Source organism: Myiozetetes cayanensis, unplaced genomic scaffold (assembly GCF_022539395.1).
Source record: "Myiozetetes cayanensis isolate MyiCay16 unplaced genomic scaffold, myiCay2020 scf5-8, whole genome shotgun sequence".
Lineage (NCBI taxonomy): Eukaryota > Metazoa > Chordata > Aves > Passeriformes > Tyrannidae > Myiozetetes > Myiozetetes cayanensis.
In genome coordinates, this window is record NW_026087742.1 from 57,663,469 (window position 1) to 57,688,512 (window position 25,044).

Sequence of the window (25,044 nt, forward strand, 5' to 3'; positions counted from 1 at the left end):
CACAGCTTAACTGCAACTGTTAATGAAAAAGTTAATGGATTTTCCACTAGAGGGAAGCCTTGCATCCAGAATATTTTCATAGTAACAGAAGGCTGAAGACTTGCATATTTTCAGGTGTTTTCTCATTTTGTAGTAAGAGCATAGGAAAATGCTTATCTTCATTTTTCCTTTTCAGGCACTGGAGAGAGGTCATTGGTGTTCTGTATGAGCTTAAATGTCTGAATTAGACCTGAATTTGTATAACCCAGCTGTCTGTAGGCATTGACATGGGGATTTGAAGTTGAAAAGCACTGTTGTTTGGGCTTATACTATCTGAGAGCAGAGACACTGGAAAGAGATATCTGAGCCCACAGATGATCAGATTGGCCTTCTGGGAGATCCCATGTCCTGTGCAAAAAGTGTCATTAAACCCAATTCCTGCCTTCAGGCTGTTGAAGAGAGGCAGAGTGTTATCAGCCTTGAAGATTAGCCTTCGCTCCAGTGAATTTATCATGAACTCAACATGTTGTCTGTTCCCCACTTGGACTTTGCTGCTTAAACATATTTCAAGTCTAGACAAAGTATTTGAGAATGTGCTGGCAACACTTAAAGGAGGTTCAAGTTTTGAGAGGTTCCTAAATGTATTTTAGGTATGAAGTAAGGTGGGAGAAGGAAACAGAGGGTTATTTGTAGGACTAATTTCATGTGATAAATGGTCAATTTAAAGCAAACCAGGAAGCTAGGACCAGAGCAGGAGCTGTCTTCCTGTTCCCCATACAGTGCTTAGCACAGAGTACTCGTAGTTTGAGACAAGGGGTCACGCTCAACTCACCATTCCACGAGTAATAAAACTGTCATAAAGCCTCTCTGTAAATGTAAGCAAACTCTACATGTTTGAGGCCTGGCTCTGTAAATAGTAGTGCAAAAGATATCCAGGAATCCACAAAAGGCACCAGGCACCAAAGGAGTCTGTTAACTGTTACTGGAGATGTTTGATCAATTTTAGCTGATCCATGCATTTGATTGTATTTGAAATGAGTTCTTAGAGTTCCTGAAGTTGGAGGAACTTTTATTTCTATTAATAACATGCTCCCTGCACGTCTAAATGTCTGTCCAGGGAAATTCAAACCAGTGGGCTGAAGCAGTTAGATTTGCCATATATAGATTTACGTGGGATCCATAGGAGAGACCATGAGTCATTTGCTCGGGGGTTAGGGCACTAATCCAGGTGGTGAGCCATGTTCTAGGGGTTAACTCATCCACTGCAGAGTATCCGTGTGTGAAGTAGTATGTAAATGTCAGCAGGTACCTTGCTGTCCCTGCGCTGCTGGGGACCATGGCACTGAGCCCTGTCATTTGTGAACACTGAAGTATCCATAAGGTGATTCTCCAGGGGACGTAGACAGTGGAAAACACACAGCTCTGTAGTTACATCAATAGGTGTCAGTCTTTTCTTTGGGAACCTACACCTTCACTGAAGACTTTCTGTTTTAGTAAGCAAGGAATTCTTAAAAATCAGATGGCTGGACAGCTCTGCTGTCAGGGAACCTCTTACGTACAATGCAAAGCTGTGGCCACCTTCAGGATGCCAGACATCTAAAAATAGTTATTGCAGTGCCGAGACCTCCAAGGCTGATTTTCTTTTTGCTTCTGATGTGCCACACAGACTATAACACATTGTGCTGAAAGATGTGTATCCATGTGATTTCCCGAGCCGTCTGACAATGTGTTGCTAAAACCTTTTTGTATTCTCCCCACTATACTTCTCCAGGCTCTAGCACTTGCTGCTTGCTTGTGTGAACAGATTCAAGTCAACAGCTTAGCATAAACCTAACCTGGCAAATTTAGGTTGGTTGTCTACCAAGTAGAGATAGATAGACGATGACAAGGCAGCAGTGTCTGATCAAATATTTGCGGAACAGTCCACACATGGGTGTATCAGGCTATGAATATTTTGTTCATGGCCTTCTATTCAAGCACCAAGCCTGGAACCGTGCTGTGTAAGTGTTGAGTAAGTGTGTGCTTCTTGAAGTGCACTTTCAAGAAGACTCATGGCCTAAGTAACCCTGGATACAGTGGCACAACACACGTGTTTTTCAATGCCATGGCAGGATAAACCTCAGTGTGCAGAGCTGTGTTTTTAAGTGTCCACTCTGGCAAAGCCTGCCATCCTCTTGTGTAAATGCTCTGACTGGTTTTGTATGCAAATCCTCTGCTGTAGACATACCATTAGTAAATCAGTGCTGGGCAGTATGGAGTGGGCAATTCTGAAAGCCTGTTAGTTATGAAAGAAGACTTGGAAATAGAAAATAAGCATGTGGAAGAAGTTGCTGTCACAGATACTCCCTCTGGCTGGGAGAATTAGATCATGGTTTACTTAACTTTCATTTGTGATGACGACAGGATGCTGCTATGGCTTGTCACAAAAATTATTTGAGGCTGAGAAAAATGGAAAAAAACACAGGGCTTAAAAAAAATATTCCTAAATTGAAATGCAGTTTCCTCAGTCAGAGGAAAGAGCTGAATGCTGCATGTGGTCACTAGCTGTAACACTGATTCTTTTCTTCCCATCTACACAACCCCCTGTGCACTCGTAATAGGAGAGGCTCCAGTGGATTAAAGCATAGTTATTTCCCAACCATAAATATGCAAATCCCCATCCCTTAAAGGAGGGTGATTTACTGGCTAACCAAAGCTCAAGGATTACTGCTTTGTTCCACATTTGTATGCTGGCTGACTCAGTGGGGTCCTGGTCCATGACTGGCACTACTGCAACACAAATAATTGAAGAGCTCTACTTCTGTTCTAACGTATGCCTTCAGCAAACAAGTGATCTTGGCTTCTCCCTTTGCCTCCTTCTGCCTTGTGGCCAATGGAGCATGGGAGGGAGAGTACAGCTTGATTTTTTTTAGCCTGCTTTGGTAGCTTGCTTCAGTGGGATGGATGGGAACAACATCCTACACCCTCTGCCATTCCTGACATCCCTTGTTCTTGTGGCTGAACTGGTCTGAGTTTCCTTGAGATTGGTGCAAAACAAGATGCTTCTGGACCATGGAAAACCCAAAATATTGGTTTAGTCACACAAGGGTAAGTAAAACAGACAAAATGGAAACCCATGTACATTTTTTAAAACAAACAAAAATCCTACCACAAAACCCAGAGGATATTCAGTTTTCCCAGGAAAATCTAATTAGAATTCTTTTGGGGCAAGGAACGTTTTTCTTTCTTTAGATGTGATTAGTGTCTTTTTGGCCAGGTATTTTGGCCATGAGTATATTTTATTATCATTGCAGTTATTAATTACATCTATTTAGAATCTGTACTTCCTGGCCAGATTTAAAGCTTTGGAAACACACAGTCCCCCAACAGTATTGGATATGAAGTACAAGACGACTCAGCCAAACAGGCTCTGTGTCTGTTGAGTGTGTGAAATATGATAATAGAAACAGTACAAAATGTGTAATTTTTAGCAACAGCAAATACCATTAATGTGAAATATATCTGCTGCAAAATTTCACTGCCTATTATTTTACTTATGGAGGAGATGAATTAGGAGAGATGTCTCATTATTTTAATACGTAAGAGCTCCCTTAAGTGTTTCACTTGAAAAGGCTTTGAATTTGTTTCCCATGTGGTTTGTGTGTCGTACTTTTCATGAAATACAAGCCTCTCAAGTCTTAGATTCCCATTTTTTCCTTGTAGGTAACCACCCACTCTTCAGTCAACATTCCTTCTCCTCTGGACAAAATTACCTTTTTTTGTTTTTTTTTCTGAAGTAGCACAGTATCCAGATATCTTAACTCAATCTATCAACAATTAAAAGCCCAAGTAGGTAGAAACAACAACTGTTTTTCATTTGCTTTTGAAATAGTACAAATTTCTTGATGCAGTTGTAGTTGTGAAATGTATTGAAGCAAAACTGGTGGAAAAGTAAAGAACTCAGCTTCTCAAGTTCATGATCCAGCACATTAATACACATAACCCTTTCCATGGTGACAGCAGCATCAGGTAGAGGTAGAAATAGTGGTTTGCCCTGAGCTAGAGCCCAGAACCCAACACAGAAAATAAAGTTCTTACATTGTATTTATATGAATGCTTTTTCTTTCTTTTTTATTTTTTTTTTTTAATTTGTGTCACATTGGCCTTTAGAACTGATATTTACTGCCACTGGACTCTTCTGGATGACTTCTGCTGAGGGAGGACTTAACACAAGAACAAACTCTTTCCTTTATTCAGTCTTGTGTGGAGTCCCATGTGCCCATACAGAGGATATGTGCACAGCCTTGTTTTCCTGGAAACAGAGTCAGAACTGAGGCAATTTCTTCACCTCCAGTTGCCACACAGCATTCCAAATGCCAGGCTCTCTCCCTCACCTGGCTTACTGCCATGGTCCCTTTGCTCACATTTCTCTTGCTGCCTTTTTGTCTTTTTGACCACTTCTCTCTCCTGGTTCTCTGGTTGCTCCTTTGCACTGCAGGGGACAAAGTGCCAGACAACATCCATCTCCTTGCATTAAGATCCAGAAATACTAGTAGAGCTTTCAAGCAGTGTTTTGCTTGGTTTCTCCTACCTCTGAAGTGATCTCACTCTGAAAAAGGGCTTCTTATCCCTTTCCATTGCCACTGTTGTATTATCTACTGCCTACATACTTTATGGTCCGTGCATGTTTTATGCAGTTGGATTTTGAGGATTTTCTGATGGACGTGAACTTTTGCTGTGACTTTTAGTGAACTCAAGATGGAAGGTTCCCGCAAACCTGTCTGTAATATATATTACAGCCCAGTAACTCTTGTGTTTATTTTATAATGCACTCCATTCAATTTGCTTTGCTCCTACAAATTCTATTTTCATGATGTAGCCAATGTTTTGCAGGAGCTAAACAAGCACAGACATTATTGGAAAAACCTGGTGAGCAGAGAGGAAAAGAAGAAAAGGCCTTGTCATGCAGCTTGATATCAAAAGTGTTTCTGCAAATGTGACCAAGATTTAGGTTGTCAGCAGTTGTCTCTTTTGACCTGAACAACTAAAATTTAACTCTAATTTACGCTAGTGTGAAGAAGAAAATGAGCTGATACCAAGAGCATTTAGAGAGTACTTTGCTGAGTATATAAGAAAATTCATTCATGTTTTCAGTTCCAAGCCTTTGATTGGGACCTGCATGTCTCCTGTAGAGTTAGAATACATTTGGGATGGTCTTCCATTTCAGTTTCACTTCCATTCTTCAGTTTTCACTGAAAAAGGAGTCAGCTCATGCACAAGAAAAATGCTTAGAAATTGAAAACAACAGAAGTCAGCTGGAAGCAATACCAGACCTGCATCAAAATTACTATGGACCCAAGTCGGATTGGTAATGTGAATGTATTTTTCATTAAGTGACACTATTCCTTTCATCTTCTCTGAAAAAGGCACCAAAAAGTTATTTTGAAACTTCATTATGTCTTACTAACTATCATCCCTCTCCTTACCTGGACTTCTCTCCCTTTCCCATGTAATGCTCAGCCAAAGTCCCTTGACTCAGAACTTTCAAATTCTTGAGTAGCTTTCCATACCTTTTTGCTGTGGACAGAAGCTCACACTCAACTCATCATTCCAGAAATGTCAATATAGGTTATGATTACACTTTATCAGTTTCAGGGGCTTTTAATCCAGCTGCAACAATAGTGATTGAAACTAACCTGCCATAAACATGTTTCAGAGCCAACAACTTATTTAATAGCATCCATTCAAAAATCCAAGAGCTTCTGCCTTGAATTACTGAAAGACAGAGGAACAGAAAACTGTATGGGCTATGTTGTATTCACATTTAGGAGGTTAATTTGAGAAGCAGAAAATTTAGAAGGGTAGTGAACTCAGGTTTTGGCAGAATTCAGCAGGAAGATGTATGTTTTGTTCACAAAGCTACAGCTGTGAGTGGCAATGAGCAGGTCCATGAGTTTGTATTAGAGGGAGAGAGAAAACCAAAAGGAATTGCATCAGTTTGTAGTAACTTCAGGTCTCAGTTTAAGGTCTGCAGAACAGGTTGGGAGAAGAGGAAAGATCTGGGAAAGATCCTGTGGAAGATCTCTGGCAAAAGGGCTTTTTTTATTATTATTTTGCCAGTTTTTCAAGGGTGATTTTATTGCTGTGAGCCACTCGCTCTTCCTACTGGCGTTGTGGACTGAGCTACAGGACAGCTGGGCTAAATACAAGCCTGTAGCTTGTATAAGCTACAGGCTTGTATTTAGCCCAGCTGTCAGCAAACGAAGCAGAACACCTTGGATGGTAGTTAGGTAGCCTATGTAAAATGCATGGCTCATCTCAGCCAAGTTTTAATTAGACAGCTCTCCTCACTACAGAACAAGTTTAGCAATTCACTCACATAGGCAATTCCACTTGCAGCGTGAAGGATAAAATAGGCTGGAGTGTTAACCACTGTCTCCCTTCAAACAAGCATCTCAAGGGCGGAGTTCTGATGTGCTGAACAGGGAGACAAGTTATACTGATGATGTTTGGTCTATTCCTGCTCTGTGGCCCAAGGAGTTGGGTTTCTCTGTGTGTCAGTCTGGCTGACACCTGTGCTTTTTCATCCTCTGGCAGTTTTCATTTTTCTCTTCCACAGATGTCTAAATTTTTGGTTCCCTTGCTTTCCTTCAGCCAAAAGTTTGGTGATGATGGGCTGTTTGTCATTCCCAGGTTTTAAATTTAGTGTCTACTTTAACAACTTGGTACTGATACTTTTGTAAAGAATCATTATTTTCACAGACTAATAAATATTAAAAGACTTATTCAAAACTTCAGGCTGCTTCCATGGGCAGGGATCTGGCACTCTGTCTTTTGTCTAGTATCGATACCAGTGAGAAGACAGGTTTAGGTTTCACAAAACATCTGCTTTTAACTGTGGGAACATGGTGCTTACTCAACAGGAAAGATATTTTGGGGTATTCTTGCTCTTTGAAGTGGTGAAAATAAATGATTCATTAGACAAAAACTTTTCAGCCATTTTGGACTTGCAGATTCCCCCTTTTGCAGTTCCAGTTTCTGTGTATGTGCATATGGCACTGCATATATCCTGTGAATTTTAAACTGCTTCCAGTAAATTTCTATTCCTGTTTGTATTTACTGCCTTAAGTGAATGCCTCGGAAGTTGTTCGTGGATCTGTAAGCATTTCTGGGTCATGGTTTGAAAGCCACTAGATTAGTCAACCTAAAGCACCAATGCCTCTGTAAACCCCTCCTAGGATTCTCTTTGGTGTCCCAAATTACTGCTTCATTTAGAAAACTAGTACCTTGTGAGCCTTGCAACTTGGTTATATCAGAGTGCCTGTTTTAAAAGTCTTTCCCTGAGGCAAACCTACAGGCAGGATTTGTTGATTTAAATAGCTGTGTGGCTTACAAGTTTGTGAGGTTAAAAATGCAGTAGGAAACCACTGTAAACATTGCGTCACCAGCTGGGCAGGATCTGGAGACACTGCTTTGAATGGTCAAGAAGAAATTCACTTTAAATACAGCTTGGACAGCGTCCTAGAAAATGGGAGGGATTCAGTAGCTGAGGTTTACATTACAAGTTGTGTTGGATGTTTCTCCCAGTAAACATGAGCAGCCAGGCGTGTCTGCCTGCAGTGCTTCAGGGCACTGCACTCAAAAGTGACTTCTTCGTTTTGCCAGATGTGGGCTCCTCCTGTTGGCATTAGGGACAAAAACGCAGCTAATTCAGCAGGAGCACGTTGGAGCCTTTCAAGAATATTTATGGATGTGCATGGCTGCATGGCCTAAGACATGGAACTTTCCTTCCATAAAGCTAATGGTTTATGTGGAAAATTAAAGCTCACCAGCTGAGTCTGAGTTGCATTCAGCAGAATCAAGGCTGCTTAGGAGAAAACTCAAGTATTTACTGAAAGAAATGTTAAAAGACTCATCTATGCAGTAGTAAACATGACCAAGGATTTTTAAGCCCAGGTTGTCTTTGAGGAAAGATTTCCCAAAGATGTGACTGTAAAGAATGGAAGTTTATGGAATAATTTCTACATCATGTCTAAAAATTATTCTGAAAATGTCAATTTGAGTGTAAAATAATAATTTTAAGATAATAATGGGGATAAATTCTTATATTACTACAAGGAAGCAATTATTTTTCCCTCTACCCATCCACTCTTTACTTTTATTAGCTCCCTGCACTGAGCCCATTCAGCTCAGTTCAACTGAAAATTACCTTCTTGCAGATTAGTTTTCTGCTGTTCTAGCATGTTGAGTTGGCTCAGCAGAAGATGAGATAAACCTGCTCAAAGCACATGCAAAAGGTCTAGGCCAGGAGTACAAAAAGGGAGAAGCAGGGCAGGTCATTTCCCTTTTTGTGGCAGCAAGGCCCCAAGCAACTCAAGCCCTGTTGTACTCTTTTATCCCCCTTTGTGCTCTTTCTTTACGATGCGACCTCAGACACCATTCCAAAAAGCTGTGAGATTGTTTGACCATCTTTATGAGAAATAACAGGAAAGGCACAGGAGGACTTCTACCCTTTGGCTATTTTGCCTGTATTCCTCACAAAATTGATAGATTCAAGCCTCAAACATCTTTTACCCTTAAGTTACATCTTTAGACCAAGCATGGGACCAGTGCTTGGCAGGGATGTGTGTGGACAGGTGGGGCTGATCATACATGTAGATGCTTGAGCAAGAGAGAATTGACATCTGTTGCAGGGCCAGGCCCTTGTCTTTTTGGTCTATAAGTTCTACCTAGTCACGTACTCAACAGTTCTCCTTTCTGCCTCGTGTCTACTGTCTTTTGTCCTACTTGTGCTATTGACGTCATGCCCTCGTATCTCCTTGTTCCCCACTTTTTAACCTCGCTTTCCATCTGTGACACTATGGTCTTTAAAAAGGATTGTTTGTATCCACTTTTATTAGCAGAAAGAAAAACAGAGGAAGATCACAAAGGAGGAGGAAGCCACAGAATAAATAACAATTGAACTTCGCCATGAGAACTTCTTTTGATTCACTGCAAAAATAAATAAATGCCTCTATATCAGCCAGTAAAGAGAGGTGAACAAATCTGTTTTATTGTCTAGAATATTGTTTTTCTCATTTTGTATCTTGCAGGAGCAATGACAGCATGTCTGAAAATGTCAAAAAGTTTTGGAGACACATTTTTCCTTCCTTCTCCCTGTCCCAGACTCTTCTAACTCTAAATATTCTCATCAACACACAAGTATAATTATAGCTCCCGATGCATTCTCGTGGAATAGCACCTGGTGTCTGTTTTCAGTATTTCTGGATGTAACTAAATATGACAGAGTCTCCCCCAGTGAGTATTTAACAGAACTGGTATTTTTGCTGCTCAGACAGCTTTCATTTAAAACAAGCAAGAGACAGCACAAGAGCAATACTCCGTAGCTATGGCATGTATAAACATCAGATTAACCTGACTTCAGGACAAGTGCTAATATCTTTCTCCTAAGAACAAGGAAAGCACTCCACCAGAGAACGCCCTGGCTGATGCACCTGGAGCCGTGGCTCCCTGTGCCTGAGCATTCCTTACATTTCCACTGCCACCTGCTCCTCTCCTCGGGTCACCCTCTGTAACAAAGTGGTTCAGCTGCCCCGTGGCCTAGTTCACTGCTCACTAACTTATGGAGCAGGGCAATAACCACGGACAGATGCCAGCACAATGAAATGGGGATGGAGATGGAAGGGACTCCTGGGGTGGCCGAGCAGCAGTTGCATGCAAAGCCACGGGCTCACTCCGAGTGAGCTGCTGCCACCCCGTCCTGCTGCGTGCCCTCGGTCGGGAGCAGCCACGGGGCTGGGTGAGGATGATCCAGCCTTGTGTTCCCGTGAGAGTCCCTTCTTGCAGCTGGCTCTGACGCTCGCTGAATCCTCCCTCCTCCAGCAGCCCGGCACACACCCGGCCCCGAGGTTAGCGCACCGGCATCACCCTGGAGAAGCTCCCATCCCGCTGCCGGGGCGGCGGGTGCAGGACAAGAAGCGACGCCTCCCGGCGGTGACTGCGTTACCAGCGGGGTTCCAGCGGGGTTCCAGCTGCCCGCACGCTCCGGCCGAGCCCCGGCCCCGCAGGGCGCACCTGCACCGCCCGCGGCACCGCCCCCCGCTCCGCCTCGGCACGGCCCGGACGGGCCATAAGAGAGGGGCGGCGGGGCCGGGCTGCTCATGCTGGCGGCGGGAGGCGGCAGCGGCGCTGGGGCATCTCTGCCCGCCGCCGCCATGAAGTCTCCTGCAGCCCAGCGGCCGGCGGGGCAAGGTGGGAGCGGCGGGACGAGGGGGGCGGGCGGGACTGACCCCTTCCTTCCTCCTCCTTCCTCTCTCCTCTTTTCTTTCCCTTCGGTGGGGCGGGCGGGCGGGGGTCTCGGTGGGGCAGCGCCCGTCCCGGTCTGACGGCGCTGCTGCCGCCCGGCAGGGCCGGGGGAGGACGGCGGCGGGGGCCTGGCGGAGGCGCTGGGCGAGTTCGACGCGGTGCTGGCCGAGTTCTCCTGCCCCGCCGGCCGGCGCCGCTTCTACTACGGCGAGCACCTGGAGCGCATGAAGCGGCGGAGCAGCGCCAGCGTCAGCGACGGCAGCGGCCTCAGCGACTCCGAGAGTGAGTGTCCGTCGGTCCGTCCGTCCGTGCCGGCTATGCCTGGCCCGGGGTTGGGGAGTGGGCTCCAAAACGGGTGTTAAACCGGCACGTCGCCCTCCTTGAGAGAGGCAGGAATCCGAGAGGGCGAAACCCGTCTGTTTCTTTAAAAACAATGCCTTTCGTTAACGTTTTGGGTAAAAAGTCGCAGGGAATGAGAAGTCTGGCCCCGCTGGTTTTACTCTCTGGTGCTGAATGGAGGGCAGGGTGGCTGGAGGGGAGCCACATCAGGGCTGGCTGCAGGGCAGATGAGCGCAAAAAAGAGCTCTGCGGGAGCAGGTCGTGCTGCCAGCCGGCTGCGGGACACCGAGGCGTCCCGGCATCTGGAGTGAAAGATGTCTCTTGGCTTCGCAGGGACTGTGTATTGTGTCTCGGTAGCCTAAAGTATCTGTTGAAAGAGAGTGAACTAAAGTGTGCTTTTTACAACAGGTGGAAACTCATCCAGATTTCTCGTTATGTGGATGGAATAGGGTTATCACTGTTTCAGAGGAGCTAATTTTAAGCTACATTGTGCCCAAGTACAGTAGATGTATATGAATGGTGCGTGCAGAAAATGGAACAGGGAGGGTGTAGAGCTGCTTTGAGCAAGAAAATACAGAATTGGAACTTAATTGTTTCTATTTAACTTGGAAAAAGTTCAACCCTTCTTACTGTTTTTAATAATCAGGGAGAGAAAACATCTTTTCTCTTCCAGATAGTGAGTCTGGAAACTGCTGTTCTCTTTGGGAATAGTAGGTTACTTTGTCAGAAATAAGTTATGCTAACAGCAGCCAGGTTTTTTAGATCCTAGGAAGCTTTATGAAACTTATCTATTTTGCAGCTATTTATAATAAGCTCGCTCCTCTAATTTCTATTCTGCCTCTATCAGTTCAGGGACTTAAGAGTGCAGTTCTGTTGACTTAGCGCTAAAACACTAATACTTATCTTCCTAGTACTTAAGCTGTGAGAGCATAACTTCTCCAGATTATCAGAGCCTTTTATTTCATCATCATGGCTATGATTAATTTCATTGATAGGCAATGTTTGACTTGCCCTGAACACGGATGCCTTGCCTAGCAGTGCCTTTGGGGTTTTTTTGTAGTACATAGATCAAGGTGCTGTTCTGCTATTTCATATTGTGGTGGACGAATCGCTCCTTGTCAGTATCTCTCTCCCTCCAAGGATGTGGAAATGTGTGGCCAGTTTAGTCTGAACCCTTGTGTCTTGGATGGCTGGGGGTGTGTGTTGCGAGATCTGTCTTTATTGAGTCAAACTGAAGTTACGTGAGCTGTGTTCTAAGTCTGTTAATAACTACAGCAGTGCAGCCGCAGTGTTACTATTCCTTGTGCAGTCTTCAGTGTTGAGATATATTAGCCTCTCACATACACTTATTGTGTCTCACAGTTGAGACACTTATAATGATAGAGTGAAATAATCTACTGTTGAGAACGACAAAAAAACCCCTCAGCCCAATATCAAGAACTTATTGCATGGATAAAACTATCTGCAGTTACTTAGCATGTCTGCAATGGTACAGAAAACTTCAACCTCAAAAAGTGCTTATAATTGCCCTGTTAGAATTGACAAGAAGGATCTCTGGAGGAAAATGACAGTGTTCTCTGACAGGGCAGAAGGCCTGGTGAGAAAAAAGCATGCTGGTGTGAATGGGCAGACCAAATCTTCATGAAGTTCTGAAAAATAAAAATCTGTGTCACAAATCTGGACTGATTTAGGCTGAAGACATTAATGGGTTAGTAGGATAGACAGGGTTTAATGGCAGTGTACAAAGTCCTCCAAGATAGTCTATGAGGAACTTGTCAAGTTTTCGAATCCCATCCTGTGCTTGAGTTCCTCCCTTGGTGATGCATCGTGTAAAAGGTGGCTCTGGAGAAATCAAAATTACTGTCTTCCGGACACTGGCATGTATGGGATCAGGAGGGTGCATCAGGAGTGTATGAGGGTATGTTTAAGGCAAGGGAAACAAAAAACAAAAACAAAAAACAAAACAACAAAAAAAAAAACCACACCAGCTCTCCCCATGTCTCAGGAAAGGTCCAGTAAAACACTCCTTCCTAAGGCATCATTCAGTGCAAACAACTTCTTATTTTGAAGTTAGAGTAGGATTGGAGAGGAATTGCAGGTTTATGAAAAGCACCTTTTATAAAATAGGGTCCAGTGTCTGATGTAATCCAGCTACACCTATTTTAAGAACAAATGCAGGGAGTTTTCTGCTTACCCAGGCTCTTGCTGTTCAAAATCAAGGATTTCTTTTCCCCTAGGTTCAATTTCCCTTTGGTTTCTTCATTCAGTATTAGCAACTATAGTGCTGAATTCGTGACCTTGCCTTTTCCATGGTTACCCTTAGGATCAAGGAGAAACTGGGCTGAAAGAGCAAGTTCTGATAATATGAATATGTAGCAATGCAAAAGAAATTCTAACCATATTATCTGCAGATAGTTTGAATGATCTCTTTGTTTATGAAGACTCTTTGTCTTTGCAAAAATCTTATCCAGTGCCAAGACGATTGCAAGTACACTTTGTCCTGTGTGTATAGAACAGTTCAGACTATTGTGTTTCAGTATTATCTGTTGTTTGTTGTTTAATCTAATCCTCCTAACTGATATGGCATGGATGAGGTTAGGTGCATGTATCTTCTGGCCACTCCTGCAGTGCTATCTTTTCAATCAGGGATGGAACTGTAAGGGGAGGAAACACTTTAAGCTGTTGCAGCTGTTTCTTTCAGTGCCCCTGAATCAGCCTTAAATTCAACTTTATGAGAAGGCAGTAATAGATGTCAAGTGGTTGAATGATACTGCCCAGTAGGGTAAGGAAATCCTTCCCTTTCCTGGAGCTTCTGTCCTAAGGATGAACCTATTTAATTCAACAGAAAAAATTACAAAAGATCTCTATCAATTGAGCTAATCCTACAAATATTGTTTTTATCCTTAAAATCTCTTGAGGAGCTAGCTCCAAAAATACTAATTTAAATTTTTACATTACATATTTCAGGCTCTTAAAAAAAAGTATGACTTTTGAAGACACTACTCTGGAAAATGGGTGTGATAGTACTTTGTTCTTCCACATCTTGTCCTGTTATTTGACTAAATAAATGATCTTTGGATGAGGTCTGGCTTGGCTGTGGTTAAGTATTGTACGTACCAGAATGGACTCTAGACCTTACAGTAACAGAAAGGCTTGTATGTGCAGATGTCCGTGATGATCTTGGCCCACAAGTATTACACTAACCACGACAGCTGATTGGGTCAGTGCTGGAAATCTTGATGCAACTGAGGAGTTACTCCAACACTCTGGAGTTGCTGGGCTGTGAGTGCTGGCTATGTTTCAACTCGATGTATTCAAATGATTGGGAGTATAGCAGCTTCGTACTTTAGGTTATTAATCATGCTGGAACTTCTATGTTGAGGAGTACTTTATAACTCTTTACTGTTTACAGCATATGTTGATTGTGATAAAATGGGATTTGTGCTAGAGAGTGCTGTTCTGGCAAAAGCCACTAATGTAGATGCAGCTATATTGAGGCACTCTTACAGATACCATTTTCTTCTTATGTCAGAACAAGCTTGCGAAGAGAAGGGCTGGCTTGCCTCTGTAAATTGCGTGTCAGTCAGTGCATTGTGCTAGCACAGTATATGGCAATGTCAGGACAGTCTTCCTAATTTAGGCTTAGGATAATAAAAGGAAAGTTGGACTTTTTATGAGAGGTTGAGAAGGGAAACACTTTAGTACTTCTTGTGCCAAAGTTACAATAACACTGAAAGGCTAAATCATAGTCTGTTGTTGTGCTCTCAGAAATGTTTCGCACTTGTAGCTCTGTGGTTTCTTGAGAAAGGTCCATCTTCCAGTCTCTCTGTTAAAAGCATTGCAAAATAAATGCTTCAATTCAATTTTTGCACTCATACAGCCTGAAGTGTTCCTTCATAGTTACTTTTAGAACTGTGTACATGCTTTCTAAGCTATACTCCCTGGCTTTTAAACACAACAAAGAAGTCCCGAGTGCACCTAGAACTCTTAATTTACTAATTTAAAAATCAAGTAGGTGCAAGTTTAATAAGGGGTTGAACAGGATCTGTTAACACCCAGTGCCTGTTGTAGTGCAAGCATTTGTGGTTACATGCCATGGATGTCTCCATCTGCTTGTACTAATACCCATGCTATCTAGAGCTGAAGTACTCACCCTGAGCAGCCTGCTTACGTTGGCAGTCTTGTAATGTGCTGTAAAGAAGGTAAAGAAAAAAGCAACAGAAATGAATGAAGGCATAAAATAGTTTTTGAATGATTAAATAGACTGGGACAGCCAGGCTAAAGATGTCTTGGGTGGGGACAAGTCTTTTGGAAAATCTTAAGTGACTGCTACCTCACCAGTATGAGGAAATCAAATGAAAATAACATGTTTCAAAAAAAAAAAAGGTGTTATTTCTTTCATGGTGAACATTTAAACTGTAAAATATATTGCCATAAGGTATTGTGGATATTAAAAGTTCACATACTTAAAAATAACACGATAAAATCACAGCAGGAGGGATGGGGCCATGTGGTCTGCTTAGGCTGATGCTACTGCTGTCTCAAAAAAGATACTGATATGCGCTTTACAAGAATTTGGTAGAGCTTGCCTTGAAACTATCAGGTTGTGGCTGCATCACTCTTAAGCTCTTCTGCTATGAGTTGCTGTGAAAGACAGAATGTGGAAGTAGATGGGACTCTGGTCTTTGTAGCAAATCCCAGTCTAATGAAGAGGGAACACTATGAGGAGGTAGATTGTGTCTGTGAACTTCCAGTGGCCTGTCTCAAACAATAAGGCAATATTTATAATGAAAAAACCCTGAAATGAGACTCCTGTGGAGAAATAACCTTTTTATTAAATTATCTGAGGAACTATCAAATTAAGAAACTATTGAATTACTGATATGTCCAAGGGGAAATAAAATCAGAAGTTTCAAGTGCAAAGCCTTCTCTCCAGGTATTTCAATATACTGAGAAATGTGCTTTTTTTTTTCTTACCACTCCAGCATATCTGTTGCTCTTACAGGTTAGAATTGGGAACACTGCCTTGTAGAGTGTAAGCATGGTGGGGGATTGGAGAGGTAAGCTTTGTATATAATGAGAAAATATGTTTTGTATGTAATGTTCTGGATTTCTGGCTTCCTAGGTCACTTTCTTGTAAGTATGTGATTTGAAATCTTTTAAGTAATGAAGCTTAGAAGTGTCAATAGTGAAATGGTGTCACTTTTTTTTTTTTTTTTTTTTTAAATTGGTCTGGGACCAGATGTTCATTAGCTAGGCAAAAACCGCACAAAAAATAAACAATGCAGCCAAACTGTAACTGTGATTAGATAAAAATAAACACTATCCTTGAGGGCTGCAACATATGTATTGTTAAACACGTTTTTGTATCATGAATATTTCTTACTTCTACTGGTGGTATTACAGTTTCCTGGTTTTTCTCTTATTTTTTAGCAAGTAGGCTATGTTCTGACTAGGAATTAGTTGTGCAGTCTATTGAATTCTGAGCTACCATTTTATAGTAAATTCATAGTTTGTAGACATTTGAGTGGAATTCTAAAGCTCCTGTCTGAAAGCTTTATTTTTGTTTTGCTTTATTTTTTTTCTTCTAAAACTTACCCACTGAAAACTACAGTAAAAATTTTTCTTCCAATGCTCTTTAAAATTATCTTGAACTATAGTACTAGAAAGAGGATAATATCAAAGAAGTTGGACAGCTGAACTTTTCCGTTGTCTGTTTTAAAATGAAAAGTCTTCCTCCAGTTAATTACTGCCCAGAACCTATCAATTGCTCACTTCACGGGGACATTCTATATTTACATGGTGTTGCCCTGTTTGTTTTTCTTTTTTTGTGGTTTAACTGTATATTGGAACAACAAAGGTCAATACTAACTACAGAGTACTCTGCCAAAGTAAAATACACTAGTATTTGTTCCTACCCCCTAATTTTGTAGCTATTGGCTTAGTATGACTGATGTAAATGAACTCAGGTTCTAAGACCTTTTTTTAAAGAGACAATTTGAGTGTTTTTAAAACAGCTGAAGGGGCATAGTTCAAATATATGCACAGGGACTAGAATCAAAGTACAAAGTGAAAAATAAGTAGTGAATGATAAACTTGCGATGGGAAAGAAGGAGCTGGATGAGAAAAGACAGCAGCAATGAGATCCTTGGCATCAGCCTCTGTTTATTGGGTTGCAGAGGATGTTGTATTTGTGTAGCAGTGGAACCCTTCCAAGGGCCATTATAGGAAGTGAATGAGCAAATCTTGGCCGTGGCAGCTGGTAGAGAGCAAGGACTGAAGTGTCCTTTTCCCAGAGCTTTCAGCCCTACAGCCACACTTTGCCAAAGCAGATATTCTTCTGCCATGGATGTCCCAAGTATTTTTTTAACAGTACATTGTTTTCAGCAGTTATAGTGACTTTGGTGGTGGAGTCAGTGCATTCCTCCTTATACCACCAGAATTTTGTGTGCTTGGTGCCGTGTGTAAGCCACAGCCAGTAGCTCAAGTGTGTTTTTGCTTTGAGAAAGTTTTGGGAAAATATCAGTAGTCCGTCAGAAGATAAGACTGTTATGTGAAAATATTTTACCTTTTGGAACTGGAAGAAAAACATTCAGATATTTAAAGCAACAGTTCTGTTTTGCTGTATCTTTGCCCAGTTGTAAATATTTCCCAGCACAAGGTTTGTGGAAGCCAGTATGAAATAACATTTTCTGGTGTCCATACATTGCAAAGTAAGCAGTGAGTATTTTGAGCTACTTATAGAAGAAACATGGGGAGAAAACCACAAAACGTATCAGAGGTCACTGCTAGGTTGGATGTGTACATGGATATAAAGAAAGAATTGTGTGAACAGCTTGTGGCCAATTTTAATGGCTTACTAAAGCTTTTGCAATATGAGTTGCCCTCACAAACTTTCACAGAAAGAACTTTTTATTCCAGTTCTAGATAAGAGCAACTGTTGGATTTTGTGTATGAGAAGGACTGGTTTGCAATATAAATCCCCAGCATCACTACATTTGGTGTCTGGATTCCAGTAGCATAGACTCCACATTAAAAGTATACTCAGTTTTGTAGTCTCTGTTCTCTGGATTATATTTTATTAATTCAATGAGCTATAAAACCTTTGAAATATGAAATAACTTGGAAGTTTTTGTTCTGCTTTTTTCAAATACATAACCTCGAGGGTGTCTTATCTTTGGTCTGTTCTGTCAGTGTTTGAGTGAGTTACAGTCTTGGCTATGGCACTGTTTGTGTGAGGAGCTGTTACAAGTTATGTGGCTTTTTGGTGATGGTGGTGGTGGGTTTGTCCTGAACAGCTAGAATTTTCCATTCTATGTTTCTTGGGGTTCTATTCTATTTTTCGCTGGGTTTTGCATCTTGGCTGAAAAGAAGTGTGGTTTTAGTAGGAAATCTGTAAGCTGACTGCAGGAGGAAATACTTTCTCTCCATTAAAGGTAACACTTAATGTACACGGTTCATACAGTGTAGTAGCACAGGACTGGTGACACTCATCATTGCAGAGCAGTGTCAGATTTTTTTTTTTACCCCTTTAAGTTATTTTTTATGTTTTTAGGAGTTACTTTTAAAATGGCTTCCTTTTTCTATTTTTTTTTCTATCTAAAGTTATCTCGATTCTGCATTGTATTCGTCAAATCTTTCTTGTATCTGAAGTTTCAGGTAGATTGGTTTGGATCTACTCAAATTTAGAGAGAACAGGCATTTCTTAAGAGTTAAGATAAAGAAATTGCAATTAAAAGATGGCATACTCTTCTTTATATATAAGAAATACCAACTGGTGGCTGATTTGGTGTCAGGAGTCCCAGGTAACAGATATCAGTCACATCATCACTCATGTTTGCATGGTGCTGTGAGTAGCATGTGTGTTTGCCAGAACAGGGTCTGAGCTGACTGCAGAGCAAACTGAAAGATACAGTACAATGGTGGACCAAAATGCATGCGAAGGAGGAAAGTGTTCCAGGTCGAAGCTTTCAACAAAGGCCTTTTCAGCATATGCTGTAACACAGGTAGTAGGCTTGGAAGCCAGCACGGAAGAAACAAATCAGCTTGCGGCTGAGGAGAGATCTGACAGGCACTGTGGGTGCAGTCACCTGGTCTGATTTGTCACTATAAGTGTATATTCCTGTGGAAGGTGGCTTTGTGCTGGTGGGAACAACAGGCTAGAGGAGGTGGGGTGTGGACACACGCTCTTCTTCCCAAAGATGGTGGAACTTGCAGTGAAGGAGCAATCTGCAAGATTTGGTGTTGATGTTTGATACCTGGAAACCTGGCAATGTTCAGTGGAGGTGTAGATGTTCAGATATTGGCGAGGCAAGCTGTGGTCCTGCTCCCTTTTGGTATTTCAGCAAGATACTCTTAATTTAACTAAGGCAGTCATCTCCTGGTATGGGAGAGGTGTCCAAGGAAGTGTGACAGTTCTCCCTTGGTTGGACTCAATGCTGCAGCGTGACCACCTCCTAGGCTCCATAGACAAATGCTGCATGTGCTGCAGGGAGGCAGAATTGCCTCAATGGCAAGCAGTGGTAGTTACCACCCCGTGTAGTAAGACATACATTTATGTCCTAGGAAATGTACCAAATAAATGGAGACCATTGACATGTTCATATTACATTGGTTTCTTTTTGTACAACTACAGTTTTCAGACCACTGACTTAAACTACAGAACTAGCAGCCTTAGTGTCTCTAGCACAATGGCAATTCCTCCTTCCAGTGGAGCCATGACCAATACTTTGCACTGTGCATCATGAAACTCATTATAAACTCGAAAAAAGACAAGGTAAAGATATTTTTTGATACTTTTGAAACCTAAGGCCTTGTCTAAAATACAAGAACATCAAAATGATATTGAAACCTTTCCTGTTACTTTCCAGGGCATATAAAGCTTTCTTTAAAAGATGACCTAAAATAAGATTTCAGAATATCTTGGGTACTGATGTACTGCTTCATGAACTCCAGAGAGTCATAGAATAAAAGAAAATGAAAAGATGCTGTACTAGAATGTAAGATCTAAAGCAGCAGGGTAATGTGTGGAGAAATGGGTGCTTTTGCTTTGAGAATAAAGGAGAACACTAAATATGTTCTCCATTCTGTGAGGCTGTCCTTTTCCTGGAGCTCTCTATTCAGCTTTTTTATGTAGTTTTTGCAAAGTTTAGGTGACAGAATTTCCCAGAATATTGTGAGTAAGGCGGGTCCTACCAGGTCTAATTTAGCTGATGTGGGATAATTGTCATTCCTGAAATATTTTTCAAATGATGCTGACTTCAGGGAAAGCTAAACTTTCCATACTGGGGGTGAGGACAGAGTCTAGAACTGCTTGCTTTTTAACAGTACGAGTGGGAACAACAGCCTTCACACAACACAGAATTTATATATTTATTCCTCTGATTTTGAAGTCTGTTAATTTGAGTTCAACAGAACATACAGGGAAGGCCCCGCTTCTGGTTTCAATTATATTTCAAAATTGCAGGTGTTAAATTTGCTTTATAATGTTACTTTTTTTGCAGGTGCAGATTCACTCTACAGAAATAGTTTCAGTCTCAGTGATGAAAAGCTCAACTCTTCAACTGCATCTACTCCAAGCTTGCCATCTCCATCTGTAACTCCATGTAAAGGTAAGCTTATTTTTAACTGTTGGCATTTTCTTCCTCAACTATATGGACTTCTTTCTGTGAGCCAGGATTCATGCTTGCATGGACTTTTTTCTTTTTTATGTTAACAAAACTAAGGATTAGTGTTGAAACACACTTCAGATCCAAGTCTTATTGTCTGGGTTATAAGTGGCGGTAGGTTGCTGTATCTGCACTTCTTTGCAGGTGAACTGGCAGCTCTTTTTTGGCTTTGAAACACGAGCTAAAGAAAATTACAGTTTTCTGCCTGATGAAGATTAGTTGTAATACTTACAGAACAGTTATAGTATGAATTAGTTACTTCTTTGCTGAAGCAACTAAGTAGCTTGTGTCCCACCTGCTATAAAAACACTTAGACTGAATGCAGGGATAGAGGGACTCCTCCAAAGCCGTATGCTGCCATTTAAGTTAACACAATTGCCCACATCCATATAGACCTTTGCACTGCTGATACGAGCCATGTATTAGTAATTCCTTCCTCCTTTGGAGCTATGCTGTTTCAAAGTGGCTTCTGTCTTGCAGCTGATTTAACTTCCCATGACCGTGTTTCATTCAGGTAAACTTGGATTAACTCTGGAGCAGACACATCAATAAATGAACACTCATACGTAGGTACTACATGGTGTTTTCATTGCAGCTAGTCTTCTCATATGAATGTTCAATAGCCTTTCATGCTTTCATGTCTTTTCCACATTGACAAGTCACAAAAAAAAAAAACAAGTTAAATGCTTTCTTTTCAATTAGCATGATACCAGGGAGAAATAATGAGTAATAGTTAATATGAAGTCCCAAAAGAGTTCAGTTAAACTGAAAGGAAATACTTGACAAGGAATTACACCAAAGGTCAAGATGTTCTTCCTGTTGAGAAGACACAAAGACAGAAATAGAGTTGGAACGGGCTTGGAATAGACCACAGAAATGAAGATGAGAAAGATAAGCCACTTGCAGTGAAACTAGATTGAATGGAACCAGTGGTGTTCTCAGGAGTGAAAACTTAGGTGGATGTTCGGTTCCAAATTCACGGTGTATGAACTGAGATCGAAGGATCTGACAGCACAGCAAACCAGCGATACTGACATAATTTTAGGAGACTGAGATTTGAGTTGGATTGGCAACTAATTGGCTGGGGTTTTATTAGCACCATGCATAGGGTATCTGAATAGATGAAATGAGGAAGATGCCCGCAGTACCAAGGATGTGGATTACTTGACACATAGCTTTTTTTCTTCACTTTAAGCTCTGCTTTTAAAGGAAACTAAACAAGGGATTGCTTTGTGTTGCTTCTGTGCAATGGAAAACTACAAAAGCTAGAATTTCAATTCAGTCTCCCCTGTGTTTGGACATTGCAGCAACCCTACTGAGTTTGACTGACAATAATCCACAGCATGTTAGTTACCACTGAAAATGATTTGGAGGATTTTGTGGTTCCGGTGTTTCTTCTAGCCAAAGAAATATATCATGTCTAAGCAGTATTGGCTCTTATTTTGCAGCAAAGCTTGGAGACACAAAAGAACTGGAGGACTTCATTGCTGACCTTGACAGAACACTAGCAAGTAAGTGGATTTTTATTAGTAGGTTGCATGTCAGTTGGTATTGTGAAAGAGTGATGAGAGCCAATGGCCAAGGGAAAAATAGAAATAGTTTATAGGGTACAGTTTCATTCTAGTTTGCTAGTCCTATGAATCATTGGGCATAAGAAGGTGAAACAGACTAAATTCTGATCTTTGCCTGAATGTTCAAGGCATGCAGTTTAGCTTGTGTGACCAAGGCTGAACTCAAGGAACCTGTCTCCGCCTATGAGGCAGCTGCATTTCACCATTCCTTGTCAGTGTACAGATGAAGTAAACATCACTTTCCTGAATATCCAAAACTCAGCTAAAATGTGGGGATTTGTTCCTTCGTTATAAAGTTAAATAACAGGAGGTGAGGAAAACCTTTCTATTCTGGACTTTGCTTTATGAAAGAATTGAGGAGCCAGAAAACTGTATCTATTCACTTAAACTAAATGTCAAAATCCTTTTTGTGCTTGTCTTTACCAGGAATGGAATTTAGATCACATTTTCTCTCACTGTCTAGAAATTTTATCTTCCAGATATAGTAATGGATTCTTCATTATGATTTTTAAAGGAAAACAAAACAAAAAAACCCCCCAAACTGGCAACCTATTACCAGCCATGTACTCTGCCTAGTCTTTTTGCTTCTTCCCCTGCTGTTGTGGACATAAAACATGTTTTTGTCTTGTTTTGATATATTTGTTTGTTTTGTGTGCAGCTAAGCTACACAGCCCAAACCAACAAATTGTAGGACTAGACTTAAATAGCAGCATAAACAAAGCCCTCTCAAACTCTGAACTGAGAGTTTCATGTATTCATTAGGTATTTTCCCTTCCATGTATTTCTTGAAGACCTGGCCTTAAATTAAGACACCTGCCCTTATGAGTTTCCTACTTCCTTGCTGTCTTACTTGTATCTGAATCCTGGTTTCACTTCTCTTACTTAAAATATATTTCTAGTTTTCTGTCTTGTATCATGGATATATACTTCAGGTAGCTCCATCTTTCCCTCTGAGATTTAATTGACTGCTTTTCTGAAAAAAGAAAAAAAATCTGAGTTTTTGAAGGTTTGTGTAGGACAATGAAACCCCAAACCAGTACGTATTTACATTACTGTATCTTGCACAGCCATGTTGCAGCTAAGTTTTGAGGGGCTGCCTATAGTACATAGATTTCATTTTTCCCTTGCAAGGCACATCAAAGATGAGGCAGAAACTACCACCTGCTCTAGTGTTTTAGCGGTTTTGTTTTGTTCTGGTTTGGGTTTGTTTTGGTTTGGTTTTTGTGTGTGGTTTTTTTGTTTGGTTTTGTTGTTGTTGTCATTTTTTTTTAATACCAACTAAGCAAATCTCTAGAGTCTCACTTGTACAGTGAGTAGGAGGTCCAACTTCCATTTGATATTTTATATCGTCACATTTTTGAGGAGTTGTATTTATATGCTTGAGGTTACACAGAACTTGGTACAGATACCTTTTCAAGCCTAAGGCACTTGTTAGTACTTGTCTTATATTTTTGCACACTAGCGTTTCAGCTTTCATGTTAATTTAAAAAAGGCATAATTTGGCTTGTCAGGCAGTCTAACAACCTGGGTGTAGATGGGTGTCTGGTATGTCAACAGCATGCAATCTTATTTAATATAGAATGTAATGATCTTTCTTTTTTATTTTCAGGTATGTAAAATCAATTTTTGGCACTGTGCTTGCCTGTGGGTGTCCTCTGAAGGATAAGTGACATCAATCCCTGAGAACTGCTGCCCTTGTCTGGTAACTTTGCTCCCCAAGATACTCACCTTCTGCACGTAACCTTTGTAAACTCCTACAAATATTTAACTGTGGCAATACCAATTATGTTGCAGCAGATGGAATAAGATAATTTAAATGTTACAACTGTATTTTGCTTTAAAATATAGTTTAAATTGTAATTTAAAGTTGCTTTTATGCAAATATATTTGTAATTTTATATAGTTGAGAACTTTAATGCTTTTTTCCATGATAATATATTTTTATATGCAAATAAATTCTGAACTGGAATCCGGATGTCTGGAAGCTTCCTATGTACATGACAACTCTGAAACATAAGTACAAATTAAACTCTTATTGAAAACAACATGCTTTAAAATATCTCGATAAAGGTGCATTTCCTGACTGGCAAAATTTGTTATGATGGTTTTATGATTGCTTAAATAAGCGAATTTTATACTATGTAAAATTAATGCAACTGGAAAAATAATAAAACTGGTCAAACTGTTTCCTCAGATTTGCTTTAATACAAATCAGTAACAGTGAGGTGTTAGAGATTTGGACAATAACACCTATTTTAAACCTTATATAAAAGCTAGCTTTAAAATTGCAGACCCTTTGACATAAAGGACTAGTTAGGAGGTCAGATGTTTGGCCCATCAGTTTAAAGATATGGAGGTCCTGTAGCACCAAGAAAATAGTTAAGTGTCTGAGTGTTTCTGATAACAGACCCTTGGGTCCAAAACAGTCAAGCACTCTAAAAAGACTTCCTGGGCATCAGTGTTCTGCTGAAAGAGGGATGGTTAACCTGGATTTTCACAAGAATCTGATTCTTTCCATATGCATTAGGCACTGGAGATGTCATTGTGACCTCTCATCCAGCTGCTGCAGGCTTTACACCTGGCTCTGCTGCCTGAGCTGTGCATACAGTTGCTTTCCTGTCTGCTCAGACCACGTGAGCTGGGCTCTTTTGAACTCCAGCTCTTATTTTGACCAAAACAGTCTCATGAGCAGTTGCATAAGTGGTTCAGTTATTGTACCCCCTTGGTCTGTTATCTTTGCATGTGTCTGGAGTGTGTATGTACCTGTGGCACAGCTCAGGGGACTTTAAAGGATAGATTTGGACCTGCCTTCTGCAATTTGGAGAAAACCTACTGTGTATTTCCTAATGGGAATGCTGTAAGAATGGTGCAGATCCATCTCTTGGTTTTCAGATTTCCTAAAATTTGATGAAAACACTTGGGTTTATTAAATACCATATGATTGTTTTCTATTTCATTCATTGGTAAGAAAGAAATTTTGAACTTGGTACATTTTAATCTGTCTGAAATAACCTTGATGTAGCTGTGTGGGTTTTTTCCTTCTTTTAGGTAGAAGGGCAATGTCAAGTGGAGGGGTGTGTGGTGGAGTGTGTTTTTTGAGGACTAAAAACTCCTTTTAGCATCTCCTACTTCAGATTCCATTGGTAAATTGTCCCTTAGAATAGGAGTGGAGTAAACTGAAGGTTCATGTTTGCTGTAGGTTA

At 40.9% G+C, this 25,044-nt stretch overlaps 1 protein-coding gene across 1 annotated transcript; it reads left to right on the forward strand.

Annotated features, from left to right (window-relative positions):
- Window positions 1-10,023: 10,023 nt before the first annotated feature.
- Window positions 10,024-23,810, forward strand: RGCC (regulator of cell cycle). The gene is made up of 5 exons (XM_050333113.1): window positions 10,024-10,209; window positions 10,366-10,545; window positions 20,106-20,213; window positions 21,719-21,781; window positions 23,451-23,810. The coding sequence occupies exons 1-5, from the start codon at window positions 10,119-10,121 to the stop codon at window positions 23,456-23,458; spliced, it is 450 nt and encodes a 149-aa protein (XP_050189070.1). The 5' UTR covers window positions 10,024-10,118; the 3' UTR covers window positions 23,459-23,810.
- Window positions 23,811-25,044: the final 1,234 nt, after the last annotated feature.